General features: G+C 40.5%; 1 protein-coding gene across 18 annotated transcripts in view; it reads right to left on the bottom strand.

Moving 5' to 3' along the window:
- The window catches only part of BRCA1 (BRCA1, DNA repair associated), a 66,429-nt gene that overhangs the window by 33,731 nt on the left and 8,529 nt on the right, over positions 1 to 24,169 (bottom strand). For 4 of the 18 annotated variants that reach the window (XM_021066924.1, XM_005656956.3, XM_013989935.2 and 1 more), the window contains exons 3-12: positions 21,996 to 22,049; positions 16,728 to 16,805; positions 15,418 to 15,506; positions 14,328 to 14,470; positions 12,317 to 12,422; positions 10,947 to 10,992; positions 9,068 to 9,129; positions 4,815 to 8,246; positions 4,330 to 4,418; positions 88 to 259 (exon numbers count right to left, since the gene is read on the bottom strand). In XM_021066924.1, coding sequence (XP_020922583.1) covers positions 88 to 259; positions 4,330 to 4,418; positions 4,815 to 8,246; positions 9,068 to 9,129; positions 10,947 to 10,992; positions 12,317 to 12,422; positions 14,328 to 14,470; positions 15,418 to 15,506; positions 16,728 to 16,805; positions 21,996 to 22,049 — 4,271 coding nt within the window. Of the gene's footprint in view, positions 1 to 87; positions 260 to 4,329; positions 4,419 to 4,814; positions 8,247 to 9,067; positions 9,130 to 10,946; positions 10,993 to 12,316; positions 12,423 to 14,327; positions 14,471 to 15,417; positions 15,507 to 16,727; positions 16,806 to 19,258; positions 19,386 to 21,995; positions 22,050 to 24,169 lie in introns of those variants that run through there. The other 14 variants (XM_021066926.1, XM_021066925.1, XM_005656958.3 and 11 more) reach the window with 8 other exon arrangements.

Raw genomic sequence — 24,169 nt, 5'->3', positions numbered from 1 at the left:
AATGTTGGAGCTTTTGGCAAGGAGATAAAGGCTTAGGGAGGGAACGAATTTTGCTTAAGATAACAGAGTTTGGCCAGTATTACAAACCTTTTTCTGATGTGTTTTGTTCCGGATTTAGCAAGTCCTCAGGGGCACAGGAATCGGCTATGAGGGAAGGGGAGCTATGAGAAGGCTGGCTCCCATGCTGCTCTAACACAGCTTCCAGTTCGGCCATTTCCTGCTGGAGCTTTAGCAGGTTATCTTGCATGGTATCCCTCTGCTGCAGACAGGAAGAACAACACAGAGAAAGTTACACTCTTTCGTAAACTTGCCAGGAAGCAAGAATGTGTCACACCAATTAATTTTAGCATGGGAATTAAAAACACCTTGTATGGAATTATGGGTTCTGGCTGAACACCTTTTAATCTGACCATATTCATGGAATTAGTGCCCATGAAATTATTTCAGAATGATGTTGGGGGGTGGGGGAAACAATTCCTCAAACTCCTCCAAAGAGGCTTGATTTATTTTGATATCCTTTTGAAGTTGGCAATTTTCTTTTAAAGCTAGGAAGTGAAAAAAATAATTAAGGTACTTAAACACTTTTGATATTTTAAATTAGCATGCTTCTGCTAACATCTTCCACAGACCGCATTTCAAGCTTTTGCCAGTGTGGGACTCTATTAATAGAGATTTGAGTTAGTCCATATAAAAGTGCCTAATTTTTGGCTTGTGAGTCTCTCTTCCTCTTCTGAGGTTCTTTGAACATTAGCTTGTAAACAGAAAAAGCAGAGTTAATTCATTAATTTATCTATTTGTTCATTCAACAACTATTTGTTGACCATCTTTTATGTGCCAGGCACTGTCCTAGCGCTGGGGATACAGCCCTCACGGTGCTGCCATTCTAGGTGAAGACAGGGTACCTAGGGATCATCACAGAGAAGGATCTGCTAGAAGGAAGGGTCCAGCAGAAAGAGCCCTCAGGAGGTCTGTAAGGCTAGTTACTGTTTTGTTTTGTTTTCTTTGGCCACATCCAAAGCATGTAGAAGTTCCTGGGCCAGGGACTGAACCCACGCCAAAGCAGTGAACCGAGCTGCTGCCGTGACAATGCTCTAGATCCTTAACCTGCTGAGCCACGAGGGAACTCCTGCTTATTGTTTTCAATCTAAGGTAATGGGGTTTGCTTATGGGGCTCCTGATGTTTATTTCTCCATTTGGAGAAGAATTCTGTTAAGTCTAAGGTTTTTGATAGAGTTTTTGGTAAGAAGTTCTCCAAAATATATACTTCTTCATTACTTTTAGAAGGAGCATCCATGATTGCCAGCAAACCCAGGGGAAACAGATTGTTTTACCCTCTGTTTCTTTTTCTTCTGATCCTGGCAAATGACTTTTCCCTCTACGAAAAACAAGCCATCTACTTTCTCCTGCTACACTGAGTTCACAGCTTTAATGACCAGGAAGTGCATTCCCTGCTTCACAAAGGCTTCCACTGCTACCCAGTGACTGCTATTCTGCCAATGTCCACAGCAGCGCCATTGCCACCACGTGGTGCTCGTGAGTAGTTTCATCATTGATCAAACCCTGGCCAAAGGCTCGCCTCAGCAAATGTAGAATGAAATCACACACAGATATCTGATAAGGTTCGGAAGCTGTTTTAATCATTCCTGTCATGACCATCACATCACATCTAAATTCTATGTGGCCATTAAATAGGTTAAAAAAAATCAGAAAAAATAATGGGAGGATTATACTTAGATGACTTTCCTTTGGATTTTTCCAAAGCAATTACTTTATTACTTAGATAAATTCCCCTGTAGGCAACTGGCCAGATACATTTGGGAGACTAAACTCAAATTGGTTTCCAGGTTTTCTTGATTCTAATTTTTCAGTGTTTCTTGAATTAGCCCTACTTTTATTTTTTTTGCTTTTTAGGGCCGCACCCACAGCACGTGGAGGTTCCCACGCTAGGGGTCTAATCGGAGCTACAGCTGCTGGCCTGCACCACAGCCACAGCAAGCCAGATCCAAGCTGTGTCTGTGACCTACAACACAGCTCACGGCAACACCAGATCTTTAACCCACTGAGCGAGGCCAGGGAGCGAACCCCCAACCTTATGGTTCCTGGTCAAATTCGTTTCTGCTGCGCCATGGGAATTCCAGCCCTACTTTTCTTTTTAATTCCCACTGTGCTACTCTGATCTCTTGTTTTTTGGCAGCACCTGAGGCATGCAGAAGTTCCTGGGCCAGGGATGGAACCGACGCCACAGCAGTGATTCTGTACTACTCTGATCTCTACTTTTAATATAGCTAAAGTTCTCTGAAAGCCATGTTTATCATGTCTTTTTCCCATTAGGATCCTAGTAGCATACCACTGCTCAGATAATAAGTTAATGCTTTCTGAATACTGTGTAATTATTACTCACCATTGCTCTCATGATAAATTCCAAATTCCTGAGCACAGCATTCAAAAGGGCTTCTGAACTCTGATCTTTTTTGTCTTTTTAGCGCCACACCCACGGCATATGGAGGTTCCCAGTCTAGGGGTCGAATCGGAGCTGTAGCTGCTGGCCTATACCACAGCCACAGCAATGTGGGATCGAAGCCGCATCTGTGACCTACACCATAGCTCATGGCAACACTGGATCCTTATCCCATCGAGCAAGGCCAAGGTTCGAACCTGTGTCCTCATGGATGCTAGTTAGATTCGTTTCCACTGAGCCACGACAGGAACTCCCCTGGATGATTTTTATTTACCTGTATTCTCTAAGTTTTCTAGGATGCATATGTATAACTTTATAGGGCTATCAGCTTTTCTCAGGTTGGCATTTCAAGAAGTTCGTAAAAAAATATCATTCACTTGCTAGCAATTGAAGGTGTATTTAAGATTTAGGTGAGAAAAAGAAGCCATAGAAGGATGAGACAAAGTAGTCCAGATACCTCCATTTGAGGAATGTGCATATTATAGTTCAAAGATGGTAAGTAAATTGCCTAGAGTAACACAGCCAGGTATAGAACTCTCATCAGTATTACCACTAGCAACCATTATGTTCATATGCTGAAAAAATAAGCTGAAATGAGCCTGTTTTTTTTTTTTTTTTTTTTTTTTTTTTTTTTTTTGTCTTTTTGCCTTTCTTAGGGCTGCTTCCTGTGGCATTTGGAGGTTCCCAGGCAAGGGGTCTAATCGGAGCTGAAGCCACCGGCCTACGCCAGAGCCACAGCAACTCTGAATCCGAGCCACATCTGCAACCTACACCACAGCTCACAGCAACGCCAGATCCTTAACCCACTGAGAGAAGGCCAGGGATAGAACCCGCAACCTCATGGTTTCTAGTAGGATTCACTAACCACTTTGCCATGACGGGAACTCCGAGCCTGTATTTTTGGATATGAGAACTTAGAAGATTTTGGCACCACTTCTACTACATTTTAAAGATTAGGAGACAGAGCCAGGTTCTGTAAGGAAGATGTTACTTTTTGGATGCTGTGATAGAGAATACCTTTTCTAGGAGGCTGTTCTGCTGGAGGACTGAAATATTACCAAACACTATTAACATTATTCACGTTCTCAAATGTTGTAGTTATCACAAAGCCATTGACCCCCTTAAAAGTAAACCAAAGTACTGGATATTGACCACTAGGTAGAAGAACTAAAACTGTGTAATTTTTTTGGAGTTCCGTCATGGCTCAGCAGTTAACGAACCCAACTAGGATCCATGAGAATGCAGGTTTGATCCCTGGCCTCACTCAGTGGGTTAAGGATCTGGCATTGCTGTGAGCTGTGGTGTAGATGGCAGACGTGGCTTGGATCTGGCATTGCTGTGGCTGTGGCAGAGGCAGGCAGCTACAGCTCCGATTCGACGCCCAGCCTGGGAACCTCCATGTGTGGTGGATGCGGCCCAAAAAAGACAAAAAAAAAAGGGGGGGGGGAGACAGAAAGAAATACCTGCCAAACACTGAGAGGCAAGATAGTATCTAACAGGAAAGGAACTCTGTAGATGTTAATGTTACTGAGAAGAAACATACCCTTCTGTTTGATACAGTGGCGCTTTCATATATGTTTTTGCTACAGGGCAAATGGATTTTGAAGGTTTAGCTTATTCATTAAATTCATGATTTCGCGTTCTGCAATAAGTGAGCTGGTATGTGCGTGTGCGTGTGTGTATGAAACAGAATGCAGCATGTGTTCCACCTGTTCCACCTGGGTGCTTACAATCTAATTGGAGGAGTCAAGGTCCCCCACACAACTGTTAGACCATTAATTCTAAGGCATGAGATAAGCAAATGTAAGAATGTGGGCTTCGTACCACTCATTGTACAGAACACCCCACACATATCCACACGTGCTTTTTACCTGAGTGGTTAAGATAGCGCTCTGAGAGGACAGCCCCGAGCAGTCTTCAGAGAAGCTTGTTTCGCTCTCATACTCGAATGCTGTTTCACCTTAAAGGATTGTAAAAATAGAGATTCAGAGGTAATAACAGACAGCCAACGCTCTAACTTGCTGTATCTGTTTCTTTCCACTGGCAGGACAAACTTCACTTTCATGTCACACAAAAACGATTACACTCTTTGGGGACAAAGAAACCGTAAGAATGAAAACCAGAAGCAAGTCCACCAATAATTAGGGCATGAAACCTCATTCAAGCAGAAAGGATGTTCTAACCGGGTGAAGGACTTTTAAGGAAAAGCACCTTGGGAGGAACATGTTTAAAGTTTAAGCAGCAGATACTTTTTGTACTTGGAAGCTCGTAAAATGTGCTTCCCCCAAAGGCAATAAGCATTTAGCTATTTTCTATAAAACAGACAGGGGCAAACACAAAAACCTGGTTCCAATACCTAAGTCTGAGTCCACAATCTGCTCTTCTTGGCAATTATCCTCTTCCAGGCCAGTCTCCCTTTCGTCATCCTCTGAAACCAATTCCTTGTCACTCAGAACTTCCTGGTTTTCAGACTGATGCTCCACTTGTTTGGAAGGAGGATCAAACATCAAGAAAGGATCTTGGCTGTTTGTATTGGCGGCCGAGTCTTCCAACGCGCTGCACTGTGAAGAAAATAAGCTACCAGAACATCTCACGTCCTCGCTAAGGTGATGCTCCTGGGATGCCTTTGCCGAAGTTACCTGGTCACTGCAGTCATTTAAGCTATTCTTCAGTGACACTAGGCTCTCCCCTGCCTCCTTAGATAGACCCTCTGCGGCAACAGCATTATGTCTGGTAGATGGAGAAGGCGTATTGGTCACTTTACCAAATAATAAGTGTTGGAAGCAAGGAAGCTCTTCATCCTCACTAGACCCACTCTCTTCTGAAGACTCTAATTTCCTAGCCCATCTTTGGTGACCCTGAGCCAAACGTCTGTGGGCTAAAGGGCTAGGGCTCCTTTTAAATTCCCCTTCTTGGGCACTTTTGCTAAAAACAGCAGATCTTTCCTTAACGTCACTTTCAGCAAAGTTGAGATTTTCCTTTATTTTGTCATCATTTAACAGGTCATCAGGTGTCTCAGAACAAATCTGAGAAGCATGACTACTTCCCATAGGTTGTTCGGGGTTATCTGAAATTAGATATGGGGAGAAATCTGCATTAACAGCCTGAAATATGCCTTCATTTTCTCCTTGCCTTTTTATTTCTGTGTGGTTACAATTACTTACAGGAAGACTTTGCTTATAAACTTCGGGTTGCATGAGACCTAATCTGAGCATTGCACTTAATTTAGGTCCTCTGTTTCTACCTGGTTCTGCTCGAACGTTTTCACCGCTGGAACCTACTTCATTAATACTAGAGCCTACTTCGTTGGTACTGGACCCGACTTCATTAGGACTGCCTGAGCTGCCTTCTTTAAAAGTTCTCTCTTGAATGTTATTTTGGCTAACTGTGCTCTCTGTATTTGGAATGATGCTCTCGTTTCCCATTGTTCTTTCGGGTGACATTTTAGGTTCCTCAAACTTTTCCTCTGACAGGTTTTTCTTACATATAGTTTTAACAGACGACCTGATGGGAGAAAGGGATGGTATGACATATGGGTTTTGTGAAATCCCAGGTTTATTTGCATTAATGAACTCAGTTTTGTGGCCTCTGAACTGTGATGTCTGATAAAGCCCAGTTACTCCTTTTGCACCACATTTGGCAAAATCACTCGGCTTCTTATCCTTTTGACCAACCACTAGAAAGTCCACAGTTGTATGAACTGACTGCCCATGCTTGACTTTAGACTCACTCTTTCCCTGATTTTCATCTTTTTGTCCACCTTCATGAGTGACTTTTGGACTTTGTTCTCTTAAGGACTTGGAGTGGGCATGGACGGTTGTACATTCCTTTTCTGGATTTGCTGGATTTGAAAACAGAGCAAATGTCTGACGCTTTGAAACCTTGAACATACTCTGCAAATACTGTGTATCAAGTTCATTCTCTTCCACTTCTATGCTTGCTTCCTGAGTGTGGTTAACATCATGAGCCAGGGGATCCTTAAAGTCCCCTGTGTCGTTTCTAACACCTTTAGAACAACCAAGGCTAAGTTCTTTGGGGTTTTCAGTTGCTGCACACAGCCTCACATGTTGATTGGGTGTTGTTTTTGCCTTTCCTAGGGTGTCAGTTTCCAGTAATGAGATACTGTCCTGAGTGCCATAATCAGTATCAGGTACCAGGGAAATACTGGTATTCTCTACAGATCTTTCAATTTGAAAACCTTTTCCTCCACTTAACATCACATCTTTGGGGTCTTTGTTACTATTCGACACTTGAATTGTCCCTAGGTTCTCTTCTCTTTGAAGGTTAGGACTGACAGATTCTTGAAGCTTATTAGAATTTGAACAGTTAGTAATAGAAACAGGTACATTTGTTAAATTTAGTTCTGGAAAAGCATCACTGATAGGTCTTTTATTTACTTGTTCATGTGGCCTATTATTCTTCTTGGCTCCAGTTGTAGGTTCTTTATCTCCCCTGAGGTGAAGCTTTTTGCTGTGCCTGACTGGCACTTGGTCGGAATTTCTCTTCTTCATCTCTTCACTGCTAGAACAACTATCAATTTGTAACTCAGTATGACTAGGTGGGCTTGGGTTTCTATTGACTACTAGTTCAAGTGCATGGATCTGCCTGGTAGAGGACTTCCTCCTCAGCCTGTTCTTTGGTGCTTTCGAACCATGGATATTCAATTCTAGTTCCATATTGCTTATACTGCTGCTTATAGGTTCAGCCCTAGCTCTGAAAGCAGGTTCTTTTCCCAACGATGCAGTTGGGTTAACATTTTTCTCTTTCTGAACATTACCACTTTTTGTTTCATTCTCATGACCTTTACTGGTAATATTCATCCCCTGACCATTCTGCTCTGTCTCATCAGTTCCCTCAATTGTCTTTTCAGGAGTTTTTGGAACAACTGCCGAATCGGCTCTCTTGATAAAATCCTCGGGATCAAGGCCTGATGTACCTCTCCTTTTCCGCTTTAGTTTATTTGTGAGGGGGCGCTCTTGTGTTATTTGAGGCTCTACAGCAGATGCTCCTAAAATTAGATCTTCAATTACGTGGCTCAAGTTAGGGAGGCTTGCCTTCCTCCGATAGGTTTTCCCAAATATTTTATCTTCAATATTACTCTCTGCTGGTTTGGAGTGCCCTCTTTCACGTTCACGTATTAAAGCACCATGAGGGTCACTGGCCATTAAGTCTATTTTCTCTGAAGAACCCAAATGTCCATCTGCTTCATTTGGAACCTCTGCTGCACCAGCTACCCCAGTATTTGATTCAGACCTCCTGTCCTGTGAGTCGTCAGAAGTTAACATTTCATCGCTTCTAGAAAACCACTCATTAACTTTCTGTATGCTACTATTCAATGTTATCCAAGGAACATCTTGGGAATCTCTAGGACTGTCAGAGCACGCAGGTTTCTGCTTATTCAGTTCGTTTCTCCCATACAGGAGATCAGTATTCAGAACTACCTTTTTCTCTGTGTTAGGAGTCTGCCTATCATTACATGTGCCCTTACTTTCAGCCCATCTGCTCTGTTGGCTCTTTGCTAAGACAGGCTGCTTGCTTTTATTACAAAATTCAGCCTTTTCTACATTCATTCTGTCTTTAGTGAGTAATAAACTGCTGTTCTCATGCTGTAACGAGCTGGCATGAGTATCTGTGCCACATGGCTCCACATGCAAGTTTGAAACAGAAATACCCTCATATTTTTCTGGATGCTTCTCAGTTGCATGCTTCTCAGTAGCGGTCAAATCTTTATTACTGGAATGATGATGTTCAGTATTTGTTATGTCCTTCTCAGAAAACTGACAAGCATCTAGAAAAGAAAAAAAAGAAAAAAGAAAAAAAAATACTTAAAGCTGAATTATTATGGAAAAAAATATGTACTTAATACAACTTGGGCAAGAGGAATGAAGAAATTGGCTATTCTTAGAAAAACTAACCTCAAACTACGAAGTATAATGAAGATGTAGCTCAGGAGTTCCCATTGTGGCTCAGCAGGTTAAGAACCTGACATAGTATCTATGAGGATGTGGGTTAAGGATCTGGCATTGCTATGGCTGTGGCATAGGCTGGCAGCGACAGCTTTGATTCAACCCCTCGCTCTAGGAACTTCCGTATGTTCCTAAAAAAAAAAATAGAAAAGAAAAATGAAGATGTAGGTCACACTCTTTGTTTAGTTCCTATTTATCTGGATTCTCATTATTTCCACTCAGATAATTAAAATTTTAATTTCAGAATTCTCCCTACTCATAAACCATACCTCCTATTTCCCTGACCTCTTAACAGTGAATTAAAAGCACAGTTTGGGCATCAGAGATATAGTGCTCTGTTCTATCCTCAGATTCAGACTTCCTATATCGAAATGCCAGTATGCAAAATATGAAATATAAACAAAGCAATTAAAGGTAAAAGGCAACAACCGATTACACAGGGTACTATAATAACCGCACCGTCTACTGCCTTTGAAGTAGATTAGGCTGCACCATGGTATCTGAGATAGAACCATATTCTAACTCTGCCAAGAGATGGTATGAATTATAAATGTCCCGAATGGTCTTCAGAATAATCTAATTACAGTTCTTTATCTACCCATTCTCTCTTCAGTACCCATTAAGCTGGAAGACTTGTCATTACCCTTTTTTGCTTCAGCCTTGGCTCCTTGAGGGGTGGTTTCTAACAATCCATGGTCTCCCCCACTACAGGGAAAAGATAGAAGCCTTAGTGAGAAATGCTAGTTACATGCTCATACAGTTGTCAAATAAGTATTTTAGCCCTCCAGGTAGAGTTGCAATAAGCTGATCAATTTGATTCACTTTATGAAATAAATCCATGCTATCCATTAGTAACCTCTAGTCAAAATGAAATGGTCAAAGACTGACAACATACAGTCACAAAAACCAGAGCAGTAGTAAAGAATACTGCTTTATAGACATACAAATGAGAACTAAAATTCAAATGACAGGAGTTCCCGTCGTGGCGCAGTGGTTAACGAATAGGACGAGGAACCATGAGGTTGCGGGTTCAGTCCCTGCCCTTGCTCAGTGGGTTAACAATCCGGCGTTGCTCAGTGGGTTAACGATCCGTGAGCTGTGGTGTAGGTTGCAGACACGGCTCGGATCCCGCGTTGCTGTGGCTCTGGTGTAGGCCGGTGGCTACAGCTCCGATTCAACCCCTAGCCTGGGAACCTCCATATGCTGCGGGAGCGGCCCAAGAAATAGCAACAACAATAACAACAAAAGACAAAAAAAAAAAAAAAAAAAATTCAAATGACAGTCAAGCAATAGCTAAGAGATAATAAAGAAAAAACCAACAAAACTTAAAGTATATCTTAATGAGAACACAAGAGCAAAAATATCTAAACAAAGGGAGCACTACGATGAAAAAAAAATCCCAATAAAATGCAAAGAATGTACCACTATGCAACACTGTCTTCTGTGCTTCTTTTTAGGCTAAAAATTGTTTTCTCTCAATTGAGAGATCAGGAAAAAGTCATTTGCAAAGAAATCTGATTGGCAATGACACTATTATAATTCAGACAAGCCATCACAGCCCTTAGGTCATACAGTAATTCCTAAGGAAGGCAACTTGGCAGGTAACCCAGTAGGGATCTACTTGTAGATTATGGTTTAATTTATGTAGACAAAGCTGGAAGAACAGACAGAATTAAGGAACAGAGGAAGGAATTGAAAACTGAGTGCTCTAATATTTTCAATAGCCATACTTTACTGCTGTGTCAATACAACCACACACAAGGATCTAAGCTAGAGCACAACCATCTGCTGGAATCAAGTCTGTTTAGAGTTCTACTGTGACTTTAAACTCTTTCAAACTCTTTGCTAAGTAACAAACTAAACAAAAAAGGGTATTTTCTCAGCTTATAAAATGAAAAGATTAGGAGTTCCCGTCGTGGCTCTGTGGTTAAGGAATCCGACTAGGAACCATGAGGCTGCGAGTTCGATCCCGGGCCTTACTCAGTGGGTTAAGAATCCAGTGTTGCCATGAGCTGTGATGCAGGTGGCAGATGTGGCTCAGATCCCGAGTTGCTGTGGCTCTGGTGTAGGCTGGCAACCACAGCTCCTACTGGACCCCTAGCCTGGGAACCTCCATATGCCGAGGAAATGACCCAAGAAATGGCAAGAAGACAAAAAAAAAAAAGAAAAAGAAAGAAAGAAAAGAAAAAGAAAAAGAAAAGATTAAAGCAGATGATCTTTAAAGTTCATTCCAACACCACGATTCTAACCTAAAGAAATACCTGCTGTGGCTCAGTGGATTAAGAACCTGAAAGGTATTCATGAGGATGTGGGTTGGATCCCTAGCCTCGCTCGGTGCCTTAAAGGATCTGGTGTTGCTGTGGCTATGGCAAAGGCCAACAGCTATGGCTCCCATTCAACCCCTAGCCTGGGAACCTCCATATGCACAGGTGCAACCCTAAAAAAACAAACAAAACACACAAAAAATCCTAATATTAAATACAAAACTGCAAGCTTCATAGAAAAGACCCTCTTTGACTCACCTGCAATAATTTGCCTTATTAACTGTATCTTCAGAAGAATCAGATCCTAAAAAAAATTCCCCAAATACCCCCACATAACAAATCAATAGGATTTTTATTGAAGGGTTAAATTTTAAAAATATATTTGAAAAACAGATATTCATTCAAGAAATATTTACAGAGCATCTATTACATGGCAGGCAAAATGATGCATGTCAGGCAATATAGGGAAGTAGTTACAAGCAGAGGCTCTGAAGCTGGAATTCTCAGGTTTGAATCATGGCTCTGCCAGCTACGGCTTTAAAACCATGACAAAATTTCTTTTTCTTTCTTTCTTTCCAACAAGTCCTATTGATTATTCTTTTTATTATTTTTTTTAATTTTCAAAAACATTTATTATAGATGATGTTGACAAAATTTCTTAACCTCTCTGTGCCTTATTCTTTTATCTGTAAAAAAAATACAGTAATAGCAACCACCTCAGGTTTGTCATGCATTTTTTTTTTTTTCTTATTAAGGCTGCACCTGCAGCATATGGAAGTTCCTGGGCTAGGGGTCAAATAGAAGCTTGGGCTGATGGATACACCACAGCCACGGCAACAATGGATCCAAGCCACATCTGCAAGCTGTGCTACAGCTTGTAGAAATGCCGGATTCTTAATCCACTGAGCAAGGCCAGGGATCAAACTCACATCCTCACAGACACTATGTTGGGTTCTTAATCCACTGAGCCACAATGGGAACTCCCGGTTTGTCATGCATCTTAACTGAGTTACACAAGTAAAATACAATAAATAGTGCTCGGATCACAGTAAGCGCTCCTAAACATTCTCTATTACAATTATTTTGATTATTTTTATGAGGCAACAGCTGTTGTCTTGGAACTTAAAATCTTAAAGGGAGAAAAGACATACTAGTAATTTCAAAAAAATCTGGTAAGTGCTAAGGCAAACATAAGGTGGTGCTTGGGAGCCCAAAGGAGGGCTACTCTTTCTAATTATAAACATATTCTAAAGGCTAAGACAGAGAGAGAACTCTCTGAATTGAGCTCAGCTGTTCTTAAAAGTCTTTCTAGTCTAGCACAATTATCTTAGATCCCTCTAAATGCTGTAGCCCATCCACCACATTCGTTTCTTACACTCTTACATCCTTTCTACATTCCATCCTTCCAAAGTATATTTACACTTACTTATAACCAGTAAGGTTCTTCAAGGTGAGACCTGCATTTTTTACATTATTTATAACACTCCATAAGGCTGGTAGGATTATTTTATTTTCATTTCCCAGAGCTCCCTGTCATTGTATAAATTATGACCAAGGTTTTTGGTAAAACTCTTAGACAAGGAATCCAGGAACTATTACTCTAAACTTACAAAATCTGAGACTCTTACCCAATTCAATGTAGACAGACTTATTTTGAGGTTGTATTTGCTGCTGTGTCCTCAGAGGTTTCACAATGCCAAGGTTAGAGAGTTGAGCACTAAGACTGGTTTCCTGCTAAGCATTAAACAATGATCAATTAATTGTTGGCCAGTTCTGAGCTTTTTTTTTTTTTTCCTTAAGAGAAACTCAAGGCATGGACAAAATAGACCACACTCAATTAGCTAATATTTATGACACCTTGAAAAAACTCTTGGCAAACTACACACCAAAATTGATGAATTATATGTGGTTTGAATATTTTCCCCGCTCTATTCTGAATTTTTCTAAACTAACTATATATTATCTACATAATTTTAAGGATAAGGAAAGTATATTTTTTCTTTCTCTTTTCTTGCTTTTTCTTTTTTTGTTGTACAAGGAAAGCATATTTTGAAGCTAAATACCTTATTTATTTATTTATTTTTCTGGCCATGCTCACGGCATGTGGAAGTTCCTTGGCCGGGGACTGAACCTGCACCACAGCAGTGACAATGCCAGATCCTTAACCCGCTGCACCACAAGGTGCATACCTGAAGCTAATAACTTACATTACAGAATAGAAAGGGAATGAGATAGCTTTACTACACATTTCCAATCACATCTGGTATCAGGTATGGTAACTAGGATAAAGTAAATTTTAAAAAGGATAAATGAAAACAATAAAAACCCAGCAATCCTAAGAATATTCAGTACAGGAAAGAATATTTAAAACCCCAATATTAATAATGAAGCTTTTCTTCTTTTTGAGCCCTTCAACATTTACTGAAAAATGAATGCTGGTACTATGAGAACTATTATTTTTAAGATCTTAATTATTCATTCATATATGAATAAAAACAGCAATTTCCTGCACTTTCTTTGACAATTACACTTTTATTTATTTATTTATTTTTTTGTCTTTTTGTCTTTTCTGGGCCACACCTGCAGCATATGGACATTTCCAGGCTAGGAGTTGAAACAGAGATGTAGCCGCCAGCTAACACCACAGCCATAGCAACGCTAGATCCGAGCCGTGTCTGCGACCCACACCACAGCTCACAGCAACGCCGGATCCTTAACCCATTTAGCGAGGCCAGGGATCGAACCCGCAACCTCATAGTTCCTGGTCGGATTTGTTAACCATTGAGCCATGATGGGAACTCCAGACAATTACACTTTTAAGTTGAAGCAATTTTCAAATACTAAAAACTGATTTTTTTTCAGACAACTTTTCAAAGGAAATGAAATAGAAGATACTTTCTCATGCCTGGAGAATTGCCATAAAATGGTTATTTTAAAAACTAGCAGGGGTTCCTGCTGTGGCACAACAGGATCGGCAGCATCTCTGCTGCACTGGGATGCAGGTTTGATCCTGACCCAGCACAGTGGGTTAAAAAGATCCCGAGTTGCCGCAGTTGCAGTGTAGATAGCAACTGTGGCTTGGATCTGATCTCTGGCCTTGGAACTCCAAATGTTTCAGGGCTGCCAAAAAAACAAAAACGAAAACAACAACAAAACTAGCAAACTGTGAGTTCCCTGGTGGTATAGCAGTTAAGAATCCAGCATTGTCACTGCTATGATGCAGGTCAATCCCTAGCCCAGGAACTTCCATATGCTACAGACGCAGCCAAAAAAATACATACATACATACATACTAGCAAGCTGGAGTTTTCTGGTTGCCTAGCGGTTAAGGATTCAGCATTGTGGCATACGTTCAATCCCTGAACTTCTGCATGCAATGGGCAAAATAACACACCGAAACAAATACAAAAGCTAGCAAGCTGAAGTGTCCTTGCTGCTATCTTAGACAAGGATTGGAATGGATAAAGCATTAAAACTGGCACCTTCTCTCATCTCCTCTAACTCTTGATCAGCCACTTAATTTACCACCTTCCCTCCTTCACTGACTTTTTAATATAAATCCATAAGCATCTAGCACATATACTAATTCACAATGCTCAATAAAGAGATGTGAACCAGAACTCACAAAAAAAGTCTTACCAACGTAGGATCTTCAGGGTCACTCTGTCGAAGTCTTTTGGCCCGGTTTCGATACCCCATACTTTGGATGATAGAAACTTCTTCCTTTAGATGCTCAGGAGAGTTATTTTCCGTTTTTTTTGAAAAGTTATAATTGTTTGCAACTGCGAATTACAAGGGAAAACATTATTTTCGCAGTTAGGGAAAAAATGTATTAATTTTAATCAAAGAACCAAGAGAAATCCTGTGTATGTTCTTTGTTGTAATAAAACAATGTATTAGGCATTCCAGCTGTGGTGCAGCAGGTTTAGAATCTGGCATTGCTGCAGCTGTGATGTAAGCTGCAGCTGTGATGTAAGCTGCAGCTGCAGCTCAGATTCAGTCCCTGGCCCAGGAACGTCCATAAGCCATGGATGCAGCCAGGGAAAAAAACAAAAACAAAAAACCAAACGCATTAGGAGTTCTCTGGTGGCCTAGCAGTTAAGTTTCCAGTGCTATCACTGTGGTGGCATGGGTTCAATCTCTGGCCTGGGAACTTTCACATGCCACAGGTGTGGCCAAAAAAATAGGAATAAAATAAAATAAAACAATCTACTAAAGGTTGCCAATAATTTTTTTAAAAATCAACTTTGGAAGTTCTACTCCTAGGAAACAAACACACAGACTGTGAAAATTATTTCCACTCCTTTTTTCCCATCTCAATACTAAAAAATTTGCCTATTAATACCACATTTTGGTGAAACTAAGATACCAACAGTGTAAAATGCACCATTATTTTCTGTACCACTAAGAAAGAAACCACACTAAATTGATGTACCATTGACGGTACACTATCGATGTAGTGTACACACTATTGATGAAATTGTGTGATACACTATTGATGGTAAATTGCTCCCAATTTTTGAGAAGTGAAGCTGTGAAAAATGTACATCTTAGGATGAAGAAGGTGTGAGACCAGTGAGGATGATATAAAAAACAGATTACAGATAAAGAACTAAAGTTAACCTAGACCAAAATGTCTTATCACCTCTTCATAAAAAATAATTGCACACACTTCTGTTTTAATAGATGGCCACTTGAGCATTGGCCCCTGGGGTTACACAACACTTACACTGCAATCCTGTGTCAAGCTCAAAAGCATGAATGATCTTCAAGAGCTCTTCAACGAGCTGACTAAATCTTGTACTTTCTTGTAGGCTTCTGAAAGCAAATTGTTTGAAAGACACACTTAGCAAGTGATTATCAACTTTTTAAGGATACTAAAATAAGGAAAGATATGTAACCTAAAAAAAGATAGAGCAACAGTTAAGAAAAAAACTATATTAAAAGAACAGAGGGGCGTTCCCGTGGTGGCTCATCGGTTAATGAACCCAACTAGTATCAGTGAGGACGAGGTTTCAATCCCTGGCCTTGCTCAGTGGATTGAGGATCTGGCGATGCCGTGAGCTGTGGTGTAGGTTGCAAACACAGCTCGGATCCTGAATTGCTGTGGCTGTGGTGTAGGCCAGCAGCTGTAGCTCTGATTAGACCCCTAGCCTGGGAACCTCCATGTGCTGTGGGTGTGGCCTTAAACAAGCAAAAAAATAAATTAAAAAACTTGAAAGAGAGCAGGGTCCCCAGTTTAAAAAAAAAAAAATCATTGACAGTAGAATAAAATATGTATAGATCGTTTCCATACTTTTTGTCATTAAGCCTACCAAAATCTATAACTAACATAATAGCACTTTGAATCCATAGTACATACAAATCCACTGCATAGAGAACTTACGATTCTTAACATCTAAACCCCATCCACCCAACCTCCTACTTCTAGCTCTGAGATTTCTGCCAAATGATAATTAAATGATAATTATTATTTATTTCAAAATCGCAGAGAGATAACAGTGTCCAAAGAGAGATTTTGGTTTAGGAAAGTTGTAGGGCAATATAACTTATTTATTCCTTCAAATATCTGAGTGACTACCATGTGCCAAACATTGGAAAAACAGTGTTGACTGAGACCAAGTCAGTGCCCTAACAGAACTTACATCCTGGCCAGAGGGACACACAATTGTAAATATGTTGTGTGTGCTTGTGTGTATATAAATAATTAAGTAGAAATAAGTGCAAGGAAGAAAAAAGCAGGATTTGGACAGTGGGGCAGGGTGTGCAGTCCTATGTTAGGTAAGATTGCAAGTTCTTGCACCGTTCAGAAGGTTTAGAAAAAGACAATGAATTGTTAATACTTGGATGAGGCAAACGTACTATAAAACTTTCGGGAAAATTACTTTAGAAATAATTTACTCTGTCAGTTAAACACACTTTTATATACTTTTCTACTAATGAGTGGTTTGATAGGAACACCAGCTATGTTATTAAGGAATGTCTACTTTTCCTGCTGTTGTCACTTCCAACCTCCCATCAACTACCCAAATTGTATACCTTTTGGTTATATCATTCTTACACAAAGGACACTGTGAAGGCCCTTTCTTCTGGTTGAGAAGTTTCAGCATACAAAATCTATGAATTATAAAGAATGAAAAGAACAATTCAAGTTACTTTCTTTCTTTTGCAGAGAGAATGTTCAACAGGCAAATAGCCATGAAAAGATAATCTCACAACTGCCCTTAAGAGCCATTTTAAAGGTAATGGCAGGTAAATTACAACCAGTGGCTTTCTTTAATTGTTCTTAGATGCTGCATAAGCAGAAAACCAAACTACACAAGCAATGACCTGTGGCAACTGAACTTACATGCATATGGCTTACTGTTATGATCAAATAAAACGTATTAAAAGTTAATATGGCATATTTAATGATATACTCGTAATTATTTCATGCTGTATAACTAGACATAAATGGTAAGTAGTTCAAGTAAAATGATTATAATTAGTTTAAAAACTTAGCACTTCAACACAAAAGCTACAGTAATCAAGACAGTGTGATACTAGCAGAAGGACAGACATATACATAGATGGAATATAATGAGAGTACAGACACAAACTCATACATCTAAGATCAGTTGATTTTCAACAATAGCACCAAGACAACTAAATGGAAAAAGAATAATCTTATCAACAAATAGTGCTGGGCCAGCTAGACATCCACATGCAAAAAAAAAAAGGAGGAATTCCCCTGTGCTATAGCAAGTTAGGGATCCAGCCTTGTCAATGCAATGGTTTGGGTTGCTGCGGTGGCACGGGTTTGATCCCTGACCTGGGGATTTCCATATGCCAAGGCGCAGCCAAAAAAAAAAAGAAGATAGAATCCTACCTCACACAATACAGAAAAGTGAACTGAAAATGGATCGCAGAACTAAATGTAAGAAATAAAACTACACATCTTTGTGCCCATGGGTTAAACAATGATTTCTTAAATAAATAAACAGCAAAAGCAAAGCAACTAGGAGTTCCCTTCGTGGTTTAGTGGTTAATAAATCCAACTAGGAACCATGAGGTTGCGGTTTCGATCCCTGGCCTTGCTCAGTGGGTTGAGGAACCGGCGTTGCCGTGAGCTGTGGTGTAGGTTGCAGACTCGGCTCGGATCCCGCGTTGCTGTGGCTCTGGCGTAGGCCGGCGGCTACAGCTCTGATTCGACCCCTAGCCTGGGAACCTCCATATGCCGTGGGAAGCGGCCCTAGAAAAGGAAAAAGACAAAAGAAGAAAGTGAAAGGACAATTCACAGAATGAGAGAAAATATTTGCAAATCATTTATCTTAGGGACTTGCATCCAGAATACATGAAAAACATTTAAACTTCAATAAAAAACAGAAATAACCCAATTAAAAAATGGGCAAAAGATTTGAATAGCCATTTTCTCCAATAGAGTTATACAAATGGTCAATAAACACAGGAAAAATGTCATTAGAAAAATGGAAATCAAAGCCACAACGAGATGCTCCTCTATGCCCACTATAATGGCTTTAATCAAAACAACATTGCCAGGCATTCCCATCATGGCGCAGTGGTTAATGAGTCCGACTAGGAACCATGAGGTTGCGGGTTTGACCCCTGGCCTCGCTCAGTGGGTTAAGGATCTGGCATTGCCGTGAGCTGTGGTGTAGGTCACATACGTGGCTCAGATCTGATGTGGCTGTGGCCTAGGCCGGCAGCCACAGCTCCAGTTAGACCCCTAGCCTGGGAACCTCCATATGCTGCAGATGCTGCCCTAAGAAGACAAAAAAACAAAACAAAACAAAACAAAAAAAACAAAAAAAGACGACATTGGCATTCTCTTGTGGCACAGAGGGTTAAGGATCCAGCATTGTCATTGCAGCAGAGTGGGTTGCTGCTGTGGTGTGGGTTCAATCCCTAGTAAAGGAACTTTGATGTGCCACAGGCAAGGCTAAATAAATAAATAAGACATAATAATAAGTATTGGAGAAGATGTAGAAAAACTGAAATCCTCATTCATTGCTGGTGGAAATACAAAACAAATGCAGTCTCTTTGGAAAAGTGGTAGTTTCTCAAAATGTTAAACCAAAAGTTACCACATACGTCTGTAATTCTACTTCATAGGATTCTTTTCAGGAGAAATGAAAACATAAGTCCACATAAAACCTGTACACAAATGTTCATAGCAGATTATTCATAATAGCCAAAAGGCAGAAGTAATCCAAATGTCTATCAGCTGATGACTGAAGAGACAAAATGTGGTATATTCACACAACAGAATATTATTCAGCCATAATGAAATATTGAAATAAGCTACAACACGGAAAAAGCTTGAACACATTATGCTAAGTGAAAGAAGCCAGATATAAAAGGCCACATTCCCTACGACTCCATTTATATGAAAAGTCCAGAATAGAAAAGTCCATAGAGACAGAAAGCAGATCTGTGATTGCCTAAGAGGAAGTGAGAATGGGGAGTAATGGGAAGAGGGTTTCTTTTTGGGTTGATGAAAATGTTCTAAACTTAGATTGCAATGATGATTATACAGCTCTAAATATAATTTTTTTCTTTTTTTTCCTTACTTTTTTGGCTGCACCCAAGGCATATGGAAGTTCCCAGGCCAGGGATCAAAACAGAGCTGCAGCTGCAACTTGTACCATAGCTGCAGTAGTGCCAGGTCCTTAACCCACTGTGCCACAGCAGGAACTCCTAAATATATTAAAAAACAAAAACAAAAACAAAAAACAAACCCTGGAGTTCCCGTTGTGGCTCAGTGGTAATGAACCCAACTAGCATCCGTGAGGACATAGGTTCAATTCCTGGCTTCGATCAGTGGGTTAAGGATTTGGCGTTGCTGTGAGCTGTGGTGTAGGTCACAGACTCAGCTCAGATCTGGTGTTGCTGTGGCCTTTTCTTACTTTCCTCCAGTTGCCAACTTTAACCCTTTCAATGTCAATAAATGTCTTCACCCCCAGTGTCACAGAGCTCAGGCTACCTCAACTATCCCCTCCCTGCCTAAAAATCTGTCTGTAAAACCACTCTCCTTTTCCTTCGCTACTGTTTAATTTTTTTATTTTTTATTTTATTTTTATTTTTGGCTTTTTGGCTTTTCCAGGGCCGCTCCCGAGGCATATGGAGGTTCCCAGGCTAGGGGTCAAATCGGAGCTGTAGCCGCCAACCTACACCACAGCCACAGCAACTCGGGATCTGAGCCGCCTCTGCAACCTATACCACAGCTCATGGCAACGCCAGATCCTTAACCCACTGAGTGAGGCCAGGGATCAAACCCGAAACCTTATGGTTCCTAGTCGGATTCATCAGCCACTGCACCACGACGGGAACTCCAAAAAAAATTTTTTTTTTTTTTGGCCTTGTCTGTAGCATGTGTAAGTTCCTAGGCCAGGGGTTAAAACAGCACCACATCAGCAACCCAAGCGGCTGCCATGACAATACCCCAACCTTAACCCACTACACCACAAGAGAACTCCCCTTCACTAATGCTTATAAATAACTCTTTCTCTTTCTTGCATCCATTTTCTATCTCCAATCTCTTTTACCTCTTCCTGGATATTCTCTCTCTTGCAAATATCATCTCCCCGCTGAGGACTCCTTCCTCTTCTAATACAACTCCTCCACAAATATGAAAAGTTAGTTTCCTTTTCCTAAACATATGCTTTCTCCTTGTCTTACTTTTGCTCATATTATTTCCACTGCCTGTAATTGTCTTCTTCCACAGCTCTCAAAGTATTGAATGTTCGCAATTTAATCTCCTCTTTACTCACTGCAACACTGTACATTCATTATTCAAGGTGACAGGAAAGCATACAGTACATTTCAGTAAGATTCTATTTGGCCATCTGTAACTTTTTTAATACTAGGACTTAAAATTTTTGTTTTACAAAAGTACTGATTTATGAAGAAACTGGTCCTATATCACAGAGCGTTTGAGAAGCTTTCCTTGAGAGGCCACAAAACTAAAACTTCTCGAAGCAGACATAAAGCTGTGCTGCTTGTGCACCTGACCAGGGAGAAGGCCTGAGGAATGAGAAGGAAATTTCTGGGAATAGATCTAGGCCAGTGTGGTGATGGACAGTGAAAATGGGTCCTGGATCCTTGTTGGGACAGATGAAAGGCAAGAAGGGAAAGTTCAGAAGAGGGAAGGGTCTGGCCGGCTGGCAGATTTGTGCCCTGAGGCTATCCCTCCCAAGGGAACAGGTTCCCTCCAGCTTCAGCCAGTCTTCATTATCCTTAATGCAGAGGCTCTTTACATTTTTTAGGTTATAAAAACACCCTAAGCTGATGAAAATTATGAACTGAGACTTCCCAGAAAAGTGCACAGACCCACAGCTTCTAATACATTTGAACTTAAAATTCAATATAATTCTAGGAAATCCATGAAAACCATTTCCAAAACCCAAGTTACAAACTCATTAAGTTTAAAAATTCCTTACAGAATACGTAAGAAATTGATAATTGTGGTTGTTTCTGAGAGGGAAGGGGGAGGCAGGGGTTTTGAGGTAGGAGGGAGAAATAATTTGCATCGTGTAACATTTTGAGCTAGTAAACTCATTGCCATGGATGTGGCTTGCCTTTTAGAAAATTAGAAAAGACATTTAAAAACAATTTAGTTGGCATTCAAAGCAAGTCTCAGTCATAGCTTAACATCAGGAAAAGGAGAAAAGCCCCTGTTGAGGATGCGGGTTTGATGCCTGGCCTCACTCAGTGGGTTGGGGATCTGGCGTTGCCATGAGCTATGGTGTAGGTTGCAGATGCAGCTCGGATCCCAAGTTGCTACAGCTGTGGGATAGGCTGGCAGCTGTAGCTCCTATTCAACCCCTAACCTGGAAACCTCCATATGCCACAGGTATGCCCCTAAAAAGCAAAAAAGAAGGAAACATATCCACTTCAAAGGTCAAGATCCTTAAAATAACTTGAATCATTGTACGAATGAATTTCAGGCTAAATATAAATGGACATTCTTGCCTATATTCACTAGGATTATGATGCAGGCCAACAATGAACCTTAGAGGAGGGAAAGCAGAAGGAACAGAAAGGACAAACTGGGGATGACAGAAACACAATTTGCTTATTTCACAACTGCCTGCAATCTGCTTTCACTCATGGACACAAAAAACAAACAGTTGTTCGAAGTAATTTCATATCCCACTAAATAAATATGCCAATATTTTACCAGGAACTACGGCTACAAGCACCTTATGATTCTTCACATAAGTGAAGAAGCTAAAGCTTCAATCAAGCTAGGTGTTTCCTGTGTCATGAAGGATAAGCACAAAAGCCACATAAAACATTCAAACTTACTTGCAAAATATGTGGTCACACTTTGTGGAAACAGGCTCTTTGATCAACTCCAGACTAGACAGGGAGGGGGAAAAAAATAAACGAGGTTTAACAATTCATTTAAAAATAAATTTATTCTTAGTAAAGAACTGTAACTTTAAGCTGCTATAACTGAAAGTGAAGTTTTAAGTTCATTTAATAAATATTTATTAAAAACAAAACAAAACAAAAAAAAACAAAGGAGTTTCCGTCATGGCGTAGTAGAAAAGAATCCGACTAGGAACCATGAGTTTGTGGGTTCCATCCCTGGCCTTGCTCAGTGAGTTAAGGATCCGGTGTTGCCATTAGCTGTGGTATAGGTCACAGAATTGGCTGGGATCTGGCATTGCTGTGACTGTGGCGTAGGCTGGCAGCTATGGCTCCAATTAGACCCCTAGCCTGGGAACCTCCGTATGCTGCAGGTGTGGCCCTACAAAGCAAAAAAAAAAACTTAAATGCCCGCTATACTAGGAGCCAAAAATACAGCAGAGAACATGATCCTTATACTTATTGAGCTTTCAGACATCAAAACAGAATATATCATTCTTTTCAATACTCTATATTATCTTCAGCATTTAAAAAGTGAGCTGGTATTATTTCATATTAGTTTTCACTGATACTTTCTTTGAGGTATCATTGTGGGTGCACATCCTATATACTAACTAAATTTTAAGTTCCACAAAGATAAAAACTTCTTGTATTTCTTTTGGATTCCCTTACAGTACATTCTAGCATGTGACTGCTATTTTACTTTTATTTTATTTTATTTATTTTATTTTTTTGTCTTTTGTCTTTTGTTATTGTTGCTATTTCTTGGGCCGCTCCCACAGCATATGGAGGTTCCCAGACTAGGGGTTGAATCGGAGCTGTAGCCACCGGCCTACGCCAGAGCCACAGCAACGCGGGATCCGAGCCACGTCTGCAACCTACACCACAGCTCACGGCAACGCCAGATCATTAACCCACTGAGCAAGGGCAGGGACTGAACCCGCAACCTCATGGTCCCTAGTCGGATTCGTTAACCACTGCTCCACGACGGGAACTCCCTATTTTACTTTTAATTTAATATGGAAGGCTTCAAGCATTTACACAAATAAAACAGTAAAAAGAACTCCACGTACCATCGCACAACTTCAACAATTATAAGTTCAGAGCCAATCTTATTTCATCCATACCAAAAGCCGCCCAAAGCCCAGATTATTTTAAAATAAATCCCAGCTGTCATATTTCATCTATAAACATTTCAGAACCTATCTTTAAAAGATAAAGATCTCTTTTAGTATAACCATGAAACCATTATTACTCCTAAAAAAGTCTCCTTAATAACACCTAATATACAACTAATGTTCCAATTTCCATCAGTGTCCTATAAAAACTTCATAATTAAATCCATTTAAATCAGGTTCCAAACAAGATCCACATATTGCATTTAGTTGATATGTCTCAAGTCTTTTCTTTTTTTGCGTTTTAGGGCTGCACCTGTGGCATATGGAAGTTCCCAGGCTAGGGGTCGAATTGGAGCTGCAGCTGCCAGACTACGACACAGCAACACAGGATCTGAGCTGTATCTGTGACTTACACCACAGCTCATGGCAACACTAGATCCTTAACCCACTGATCAAGGCCAGGGATTGAACCTGTATTCTCATGGATACTAGCTTGCTGAGCCACAGTGGGAACTCCCCATCAAGTCTCTTTTAACCCACACATTTCTCCTCTTCTTTCTCTCATTTTAAAAACTATGTCATTTGACCAGGAGAATTTCCCACATTCTGGATTTTGCTGATTATAACCCTATGATATGGTTTGATGGTCCCTCTAGTATCCATTCCCTGTAAACTAGACCTACAGCCCTCAATCAAAATCAGGTTCAATTTTTTTTTTTTTTTGCAAGAAAACTTTATAGGAGTTCCCATCATGGCTCAGTGGTTAAGGAATCTGACTAGGAACCATGAGGTTGAGGGCTCAATCCCTGGCCTTGCTCAGTGGGTTAGGGATCTGGCGTTGCCATGAGCTGTGGGGTAGGTCGCAGACGCAGCGTAGGCCAGTGGCTACAGCTCAATTAGACCCCTATCCTGGGAACCTCCATGTGCCTCAGAAGTGGCCCAAGAAATCGCAAAAAAAAAAAAAAAGAAAAAACTTCATAGATGGTAGGT

The sequence above is a fragment of the Sus scrofa genome, chromosome 12 (genome assembly GCF_000003025.6).
Source record: "Sus scrofa isolate TJ Tabasco breed Duroc chromosome 12, Sscrofa11.1, whole genome shotgun sequence".
Lineage (NCBI taxonomy): Eukaryota > Metazoa > Chordata > Mammalia > Artiodactyla > Suidae > Sus > Sus scrofa.
The sequence above is the reverse complement of the archived record's forward strand: the minus strand, read 5'-3'. Positions and strand labels throughout refer to the sequence as shown.